The sequence below is a fragment of the Sapajus apella genome, unplaced genomic scaffold, assembly GCF_009761245.1.
Source record: "Sapajus apella isolate SASKATOON/1434 unplaced genomic scaffold, GSC_monkey_1.0 scaffold97, whole genome shotgun sequence".
Taxonomy (NCBI): Eukaryota; Metazoa; Chordata; class Mammalia; order Primates; family Cebidae; genus Sapajus; species Sapajus apella.
The window spans coordinates 3766978-3776559 of NW_022437037.1; the positions used below are offsets into that span (position 1 = coordinate 3766978).

Sequence of the window (9582 nt, forward strand, 5' to 3'; positions counted from 1 at the left end):
TCACTATCCTTCAAGTATCCAGGTGACTCATTCTTCTTGTACACCAGATGAGAGTTCGGGACCCACCAAGTGGGGGTACCCAAAAAGGCTGTCATACTGGCCCTTTGCCCTCACTGGCTGAGGGCAGCCACTGCAGGTGACAAGGCAAGGAGCCTAGCTGATAACACACCGCTGTCCATGGACAATGGAGCTAAGAGACCATTGTAACAAGCCCTCTGGGGCTTCAGGGTTTGTAAGCACCCTGACCTGGGCACCGCCAGGGGGCTTGCATGGAGCCTGCTTCTGCCCATGCCCAAAGCGGCCAGCCAGATCCTGCCCTTGCTCACTCACCTGCTCCTTCCCACACGGGGTTGAGTATGGTGGGCCGAGTAGACGGGGCACCACCATGACACATCCAACAAAGAGGTCAAGAAAAAAATCCTACATCACCTCCAGGGGAAGACCAGAGACAGGCAGTTGGAAGGAGGAGGAGTTGGGGTAGGAGCTTTATGCTGAACGGGTTGGCTAAACATACATATTCAGCAGGTTACAGGAGATGCTATGAATATTCATCAAGGTGGTCCCATGCCAGTTTGCAGTGAATTCACGTTTAGATGTATTATAACTTGGCCCTATATGTCCAGGACTTTTTTTTTTTGAGACAGAGTCTTGCTCTGTTACCAGGCTGGAGTGCAGCAGCATGATCTTGGCTCACTGCAACATCTGCCTCCTGGGTTCAAGCGATTCTCCTGCCTCAGCCTCCCAAATAGCTAGGATTACAGGCATGCACCAACACACCCAGCTAATTTTTGTATTTTTAGTAGAGACGGGATTTCACCATGTTGGCCAGGATGGTCTTGATCTCCTGACCTTGTGATCCAGCCACCTTGGCCTCCCAAAGTGCTGGGATTACAGGCGTGAGCCCCCGCACCTGGCTACCTGTTGAGAATTGTGTAGGGACATGGAGGCACACAACTGGCAATCTCTGCACCGGCCAGAACCAGTCCATGGTTTGCGGCCTCCTCTTCCTCTTCCTCCTCCTCCTCCTCTTCCTTCCTTCTCCTCCTCTTCCTTCTCCTCCTCCTCTTCTTCTTCTTCCTCCTCCTCTTCCTCCTTCTTCTTCTCCTTCCTTCTCCTCCTCCTTCCTCTTCTCTTCTTTTTCTCCTTCTCCTTCTTCTTCTCCTTCTCCTCATTCTTCTTCTTCTCTTTTTATTTTTATTTATTTATTTTTTTTTGAGACAGAGTTTCGCTCTTGTTACCCAGGCTGGAGTGCAATGGCGCGATCTCGGCTCACCGCAACCTCCGCCTCCTGGGTTCAGGCAATTCTCCTGCCTCAGCCTCCTGAGTAGCTGGGATTACAGGCACGTGCCACCATGCCCAGCTAATTTTTTGTATTTTTAGTAGAGATGGGGTTTCACCATGTTGACCAGGATGGTCTCGATCTCTTGACCTTGTGATCCACCTGCCTCAGCCTCCCAAAGTGCTGGGATTACAGGCTTGAGCCACCGCGCCCGGCCCTCTTTTTTTTTTTTTTAAAGACAGGGTTTTGCCATGTTGGTCAGGCTGGTCTTGAACTCCCAACCACAGGTGATCCGCCCACCTTGGCCTCCAAAGTGCTTGGATTACAGGCGTAAGCCACTATACCCGGCCCTCTTCTTCTTCTTTCTTGAGACAGGGTGTCGTTCTGCCACCAAGCTGGAGTGCAGTGCTAGAATCACGGCTCACTGCAGCCTCAACTTCCTGGCCTCAAGCAATTGATTATCCTGCCTTGGTCTCCCAAGGAGCTGGGACCACAGGCATAGAGAAGGCGTTCTACTGTGTATTGACCTGGCTGATCTACAACTCCTGGGTTCCAGTGATCCTCCTGCCTCATTCTCCCAAAGCGTTGGGGTTACAGCATTAGCTACCGTGCCCTGCTGTTGGTCTTACCAGAAGAGTAACTGAAATTAGTCTTTTGTCCAGTGAAGGCTAGGGTTACGCTGGTAGTGCAGGAGTTCGGTTAGTCAGTGTCGGGAGCTGGGTGAGCTGCAGTTGTTTGAGTGCTGCTTATCTCCAGGCCAACGCTTTTATTTATTTTCTTTTTTCTTTTTCTTTGTTTTTTTTTTTTTTTTTTTAATGGAGGGAGGGAGGAAGGGAGGGAGTCTATTTATTTAATACAGTCTTCATTGGAAGCCAGTGCTTGTTTCACTGCTAAAGAAAAATAAAAATCTTTTGGCAGTTACAGCACAGTTTACTCTTTTTTTTTTTTTTCTTTTTTTATTTCTTTTTCTAAGACAGGGTTTCACCATGTTGGCCTGGTTGGTCTTGAACTGACCTCAGGTGATCTACCCGCCTTGGCCTCCCAAAGTGCTGAGATTACAGGTGTGAGGCACCGCACCTGGACTCTTTTTTTTTTGAGACGGAGTCCCGCTCTGTCCAGCCCAGGCTGGACTGCAATGGCACGATCTTGACTCACTGTAACCTCCGCCTCCAGGGTTCAAGCAATTCTCCTGCCTCAGCCTCCTGAGTAGCTGGGATTACAGGTGAGTGCGTGTGCCACCACGCCGGGCTAATTTCATATATTTAGTAGGGACAGGGTTTCTCCACATTGGCCAGGCTGGTCTCGAACTCCTAACTTTGACTGATCCACCCACCTCTGCCTCTCACAGTGCTGGGATTACAGGAGTGAGCCACTGCACCCAGCCCCCCCGACTTTTTTTTTGAGACAGAGTTTCACTCTTGTTGTCCAGGCTGGAGTGCAATGGCACGATCTCAGCTCACTGCAACCTCCACCTCCCAAGTTCAAGCAATTTTCCTGCCTCAGCTTCCCGAGTACCTTGTATTACAGGTGCACACCACCATGCCTGGCTAATTGTTTAAATATTTTTAGTAGAGATGGGATTTCACCATATTGGTCAGGCTGGTCTCGAACTCCTGACCTCAAGTAATCCACTCGCCCCCTCCTCCCAAAGTGATGGAATTATAGGCATGATCCATCATGCCTGGCCGCACAGTTTATTCTTTAAGTATAGGGGGTGCATCACTTAACCCTGGCCTGGCATGGCCTTATCTCTTGTTTACAGTTTGATACCTTATTACCAGCAAGAGTGTTCTGTCAGTCTTATGATCTTTTTTTTTTTTTTTTTTTGAGATGGAGTTTCACTCATGTTACCCAGGCTGGAGTGCAATGGCGCGATCTCGGCTCACCGCAACCTCCGCCTCCTGGGTTCAGGCAATTCTCCTGCCTCAGCCTCCTGAGTAGCTGGGATTACAGGCACGCACCACCATGCCCAGCTAATTTTTTGTATTTTTAGTAGAGACGGGGTTTCACCATGTTGACCAGGATGGTCTTGATCTCTTGACCTCGTGATCCACCCGCCTCGGCCTCCCAAAGTGCTGGGATTACAGGCTTGAGCCACCGCGCCCGGCCTTTTTTTTTTTTTTCTTGAGTCAGGGTCTCACTCTGTCACCCAGGCTGGAGTGCAGTGATGCAGTCTCGGCTCACTGCAACTTCCACCTCCCAGGTTCAAATGATTCTTCTGCCTCAGCCTCCCGAATAGCTGGGAATACAGATGCATGCCACCACACCCGGCTGATTTTTGTATTTTTAGTAGAGATGGGGTTTCACTATGTTGGTCAGGCTGGTCTCGAACTCTTGACCTCGTGATCTGCCTGCCTCAGCCTCCCAAGTGCTGGGATTACAGGTGTGAGCCATTGCACCCAGCGATCTCTGTTTTAACATTAATGCTGGTCGGTTGTGTCTAAGCCACTAAAGAGAGGAAGTATAATGCATCATGTGTGACCTCCCGTCGTGTCATGGCCAAGAACTCAGTTTTAAGTTTTCTCTAGTGTCCCCTCGGCCCTGCCAGGGTCTGTTCAGTCCATAGGGGTTTAGGATTTTCTTTTAAGTGCACACCAGCATCCAACCATATCCTCTTCCATAGCCATATATCAATACAATTACATGTCATTCGTTCATTCAGTGACTCACCTTGAGGACTTCTTTTTTTTTTTTTTTTTTTGAGACAGAGTTTCACTCTTGTTACCCAGGCTGAGTGCAATGGCGCGATCTCGGCTCACCGCAACCTCCGCCTCCCGGGTTCAGGCAATTCTCCTGCCTCAGCCTCCTGAGTAGCTGGGATTACAGGCACGCACCACCATGCCCAGCTGATCTTTTGTAGCTTTAGTAGAGACGGGGTTTCACCATGTTGACCAGGATGGTCTCGATCTCTTGACCTCGTGATCCACCCGCCTCGGCCTCCCACAGTGCTGGGATTACAGGCTTGAGCCACTGCGCCCGGCCCACCTTGAGGACTTCTTATGTGCCAGGCATTGTTCTACACACCAGGGATGCCGCAGTGAACACAAGGCTCCTCCCCTCATAGGCAGACAGATACATAACACGTCAGGCGATGTGTCCCAGCAAGAAAATAAAAACAGGCTTGGCGCGGTGTCTCACGCCTGTAATCCCAGTACTTTGGGAGGCCGAGGCGGGCAGATCCCGAGGTCAGATCAAGATCGTCCTGGCCAACATGGTGAAACCCCATCTCTACTAAAAATACAAAAAATTAGCCGCGCGTGGCGGCATGCGCCTGTAGTCCCAGCTACTCGGGAGGCTGAGGAACTCAGGAGGCGGAGGTTGCAGCGAGCCGAGATCGCGCCACTGCACTCCAGCCTGGGCGACAGAGCGAGACTCCGTCTCCAAAAACAAACAAACAAAAAACAAAACCGTAGTTGTGCTCAGCTCTTCGCAGTTACGGGAGGGCTGACACACAGTGCTCTCCGTCCTCACCAGAGCCCCGTGATTCGGGAAAGGGAAGCATTTCGTCCCTGTTTCCTAGCGGGAAGTGGGAAAGAGAGCTGACGTGGGAAAACTTGACTCCATCTCAGGTCGGCCTGATTCCAACCCTGGTATTTAGTGTAGGACACAGGTGGTCAGAACTGAAGACGCCTTGACTCCAGCTCTCAGCGAGGCGGTGTCTAGGAGGGGAGACCTGGCACTTTTGCAAACAACTCAGAACAGGGAGGAGAGTGGCGACAGTATAAGAGGATGCTGCGGGAAGTCAGCGGGGTAGTATTTGAAAATGGGCGCTTCGAGAGTGGGAAGGATTTGTCTTTGTGGGGAACAACAGGAGTAGAGGATCCTAATAAGACGGCTCAGCCCAAAAAGAATGCAAAAAAAAAAAAAAAAGGAAAAAAAAAAAAAAAGACGGCTCAGCCTGCTTCGGCTTCCTTTCAGAAAGCCCCTTAGAGGCCTGACTGCTGCGCTTTAGCCCCTTTAAGAGTGGCCCCGCCCCACCCAGCCGTCCCTGTCACCCTAATCTGAATGGCCAATAGCAGAAGAGAAGACACCGCTTTCGCGCTTCAACCGCACTAGGGGGCGGGGAAGAGGGCGGGAAAGGCGGGATCAACTCCGTCACATGACCCCCCTCATTGGCCAGAGGCTGCACCGGTCCTGAGCGACTCAGTGATGTTCATTGGCCAGAGAAGGGTAGGCCTGGCGCGAGACCACGCCCCCTGATGGCCTTCGTTTGGTTGCGCAGCCGCGGGGGAAGGAGACGCTGTCCTTCCGCAGCTATGGGATCCCGGGTGAGTAGCGGCCCGGGCTGAGCCCCCCAGGAGGGCGGGCAGCGCGGCAGGGCCCGGGACTGAGGCTTGCACGGAGGACCGAGTAGGCGCTGGTGTCCGGGCCCAACCGGACCGGGAGGGTGCCGGGGTTGGAATGAGTGGGTACCCCGGACCGGGGAAGGTGCGAGAGGGGTCTTGCTTGCGAGTGGAACGAGAAGGTACTTGGGTCACGGAGACGATGCCCGGGCATGGAACGTGGCGGGGATTGGAGCAGGCGTACAGGTACCCGATCCCGGGCGGGGAAAGCACCTGGGATGGAAGGAGCAGGTGTGCGGGCCTTGAGCGGCGCCAGAGCGTACCTGGGTGAGTTTCAAGGATATTCCGGGGTGGGAGGCAAGAGGAGAAGGGGTTGCCCAAGATGTCTGGGTTGGAATGAGCAATTTCTGAAGACAGGGATATTGCTGATGTCCAGCGCGGGGATGCCCAGTGCCCGGCATGGTGGAACTGGTGAGGGGTCCTGCATGGGGTGAATAGGAGACTGGGCAGAGATTGGTTCAAGGGAGTCGGGAACGTTGTTCGGGTCAAGGCGCAATGAGCGAGTGTACAGGCCAGAGTCATTAGTGGGGTTGTCTAGCGCAGGGGTGGAGGTGCATGGGATGATAAGCATAGACACCCAGGCTGAGAGCATTGTAAGTGCTGTGTGACGGTGGAACACGGAGGTGTCCGCCTAAGGTTGTAGGGCAAGACAGATGGCTGCCTAAGTGAGGCCAGGCCCTGCACAGGAGTAGAAGTGTCCATTTGGTAGGGGACATTGCCATGGACTTTTCATGGTGGAGAGGAGGTGGAGGCGTCTCACCTTAGGCCCTGGGGGACCGACAGGGTGCCAGGGAGACGGACAGCTGTGGGTTGAGTGCATTTAGATCCATCCCTGGAGTGAATCAGGCTTGGGTGCTGATGGTGTTACCTTGCACCTGCAGGCTCTGCCTCCCAGGGGGACAGCAGGGGCTGCTTTGAACTTTCCTGCAAACAGTGGGCCTCAGTCACCCCTGGAGCATGTGTTCAGGCTCATCTTTAATGCCATGTAGGGTTCTCACTTGGGGGCCCAGAAGTCCTACAGGTGTGGCCTGGAAGAGACATGGCAGGGGTAGCAGGCAGCAGCTGGGAAACACCCCCACAGCCTTGAGATCCCCCAGCCTGGCTGCTTAGTACTCAGTGACCTCAGGCAGGCGGCTCCATCTCAGAGCCTCCGTGTTTCCCCAGCCTTGAGATAAACATTGGTCATTCTGAGGGTTCTCAGAGGACTGGACTCAGAGCCTGTGGTGGAGAGTGTGTTCCCAGCCTGGCCTGGAGTAAGGGCTTGGGAAATAGTAGCTGCTGACCCTCTGATGTTCTTGTCTTCCCTCTTTCTGAGACTTGCGCCAGGCTGGGAGTGGGGTGAGGGGCAGGGGGACGTGGCTTGCGGTATCAACCTAGGCCCTGACCACTGCAGGTCACGTAGCTCCATTCACAGCCTCCTGGCAGGTTGTCTCTACCCTTGACCACCTAGAAGCCTCCTTAGCCCTAGAGTATCATCCTGCCCACCCCTCCTCTCCCCGCCCCCCGCCCCTCTAGCCCTGGAGCTAGACTGACAGGCTCCTCAGTCCTTCCCACTCACTGGGGAGAAGCTGTTTCTTGTGCTGGCCCAGTGACTTTGGCCGCCATCCCAGGGAGACAGGGTCTGCCCTGGCCTGTGTGTTCCTTCTGCTTGAGGTCCTGGGAGACCTTGAAGGCATCTTTGGGCCTGGGGGTGGCAGTTGGGGAGGACCCTTCCACTTCTGGGGTCTGGGCTAGGTGTGATCAAGACACTTATTTCCTGGCCTTGGGAAGGATAAATGGGGTACGCGGGTGAGGGGGGGTGGCGGGGGGAGGGGAGTGTCTCCTGAGGTCCAGGGGAAAGCTGTCCAGTACTCTGTGGTCTGCTGGGGCTTGCCACTTCCTGCTGCTTGTCAAATTTAGCAAAAGTTGCACTGAGTACAGAGTCTGACTCTACCACGTACCAGCTGTGTGACTTTGGACTCCTGACTTAGCCTGTCTGTTTTTTTTTTTTTTTTTGAGACCGAGTCTTGCTCTGTCACCCAGGCTGGAATGCAGTGGTGTGATCTCAGCTCACTGCAACCTCCGCTTCACGGGTTCAAGTGATTCTCCTGCCTCAGCCTCCCAAGTACCTGAGATTACAGGTGTGCACCACCACACCTGGTTAGTTTTTGTCTTTTATTTATTTATGTATTTATTTCCTTCCGTGGTGCCTACAGATAGCTTTTTTTTTTTTTGAGACGGAGTTTTGCTCTCCTTGCCCAGGCTAGAGTGCAGTGGCGCAATCTTGGCTCATTGCAGCCTCCACCTCCAGGTTCAAGCGATTATCCTGCCTCAGCCTCTTGAGTAGGCTGGGATTATAGGTGCGGGCCACCTCATCCAGATATTGTTTGTATTTTTAGTAGAGATAGGGTTTCATCATGTTAGCCAGGCCGGTCTCGAACTCCCGACCACAGGTGATCCACCCACCTCTGCCACCCAAACTACCTGGATTACCCAAACTACCTGGCCAATTTTGTATTTTTAGTAAAGAGTGGTTTTTCTGTGTTGGCCAGGCTGATCTTGAACTTCTGACCTCAAGTGATCTGCCTGCCTCAGCCTTCCAAAGTGCTGGGATTACAGGTGTGAGCCACTGTGCCTGGCCTGGAGCAGCTTTTCTTATCCAGGGAGTTACTCTGCTGTCTTCAACAGTCCACTGGAAAGAAAACATTCTTGACTTTGTGATGCAGCGATTCTTAGTCTGGTGCCTGACATTTTTACTTAGCAAATGGTCCATGGTTTGAAAGAGGTAGAGAAAATGTGGTTTAAAGCCCTGAGTCCGAGAGTGGCCTATCCAATTCCAGGTTCTGAGTCCTCTCCAGAGCTGGCTGGCCAGAAATGTTCCTGTTCACAGGGTCCCTGGTAGTCAGAGGGCCCGTGGGCGTGGGGCTGCCCACTGGTGGGCAGATGCAGAGGCCTAGGACCTGATTCCAGGCCTGGGGTTCCGGATGCAAGCTTTGCTCCCGCCTCATCCCCCATGGAGCTCTTGTGTGCATTTCTGTGTGTTTCCGTGTGCACATTCTCTTGTCTAACTTGGTCGTCTGTCTCTTAGCTCTGCGGAGGGGCCCTCTGGTATGTGCGTCCCTGTCCTTCTGGGGTGTGGATGGTGCCCAGGACCCAGCTGGCAACCAGTTGAAGACATTCTCCTTGGAAGCTCTTGGCCCTGAGGGCTTTGCCTGGGGCATTGGCCCTGCCATGGCGTTCCGGAGGGCTGAGGGCACGTCCATGATCCAGGCCCTGGCCATGACAGTGGCCGAGATCCCCGTGTTCCTGTACACGACGTTTGGACAGGTGAGGATGGTGTGGGTTGTACTTCTGATCTGTGAAACACTTCAGTGCCCAGCCCAGATCCCCTCCGGGTACAGGAGTGCCAGCCAAGTCCTCGCTCTTGCTTTCCTAGGTGTGTGGTGTCTCCTCTTTGGATGTGGTTTGCTGTCTGGGGCTTCAGGCCTGTTCTTTACCCTGAGACTATATTAACTCTTTTTTTAAAAAAATTTAATTTAAAAAATTGTTTTGGCTGAGCACAGTGGCTCATGCCTATGATCCCAGCACTTTGGAGGCCGAGTCAGGCGGATCACCTGTGGTCAGGAGTTCAAGACCAGCCTGACCAATATGATGAAACCCTGTCTTTACTAAAAATACAAAAATTATCCAGGCATGATGGCGTGTGCCTGTAGTCTCAGCCACTTGGGAGGCCGAGGCAGGAAGATTGCTTGAACCTGGGAGGTGGAGGTTGCATTGAGCCGAGATCATGCCACTGCTCTCCAGCCTGGGTGACAGAGTAAGACTTTGTCTCAAAAAAAAAAAAAAAAAAGTTGCCAGGCGCAGTGGCTCAAGCCTGTAATCCCAGCACTTTGGGAGGCCAAGGCAGGTGGATCACGAGGTCAAGAGATTGAGACCATCCTGGTCAACACGGTGAAACCCGTCTCTACTAAAAATACAAAA

At 53.0% G+C, this 9582-nt stretch overlaps 1 protein-coding gene across 2 annotated transcripts in view; it reads left to right on the forward strand.

Moving 5' to 3' along the window:
- The first annotated feature begins 5376 nt into the window (after nt 1–5376).
- The window catches only part of MIGA2 (mitoguardin 2), a 31827-nt gene continuing 27621 nt past the window's right edge, over nt 5377–9582 (forward strand). Inside the window, exons 1-2 of one of the 2 annotated variants that reach the window (XM_032257526.1) lie at nt 5377–5547; nt 8690–8928. In XM_032257526.1, the coding sequence (XP_032113417.1) occupies nt 8833–8928 (96 nt within the window). In that variant the 5' untranslated portion in view covers nt 5377–5547; nt 8690–8832. Of the gene's footprint in view, nt 5548–5619; nt 5809–8689; nt 8929–9582 lie in introns of those variants that run through there. The other variant, XM_032257525.1, reaches the window with a different exon arrangement.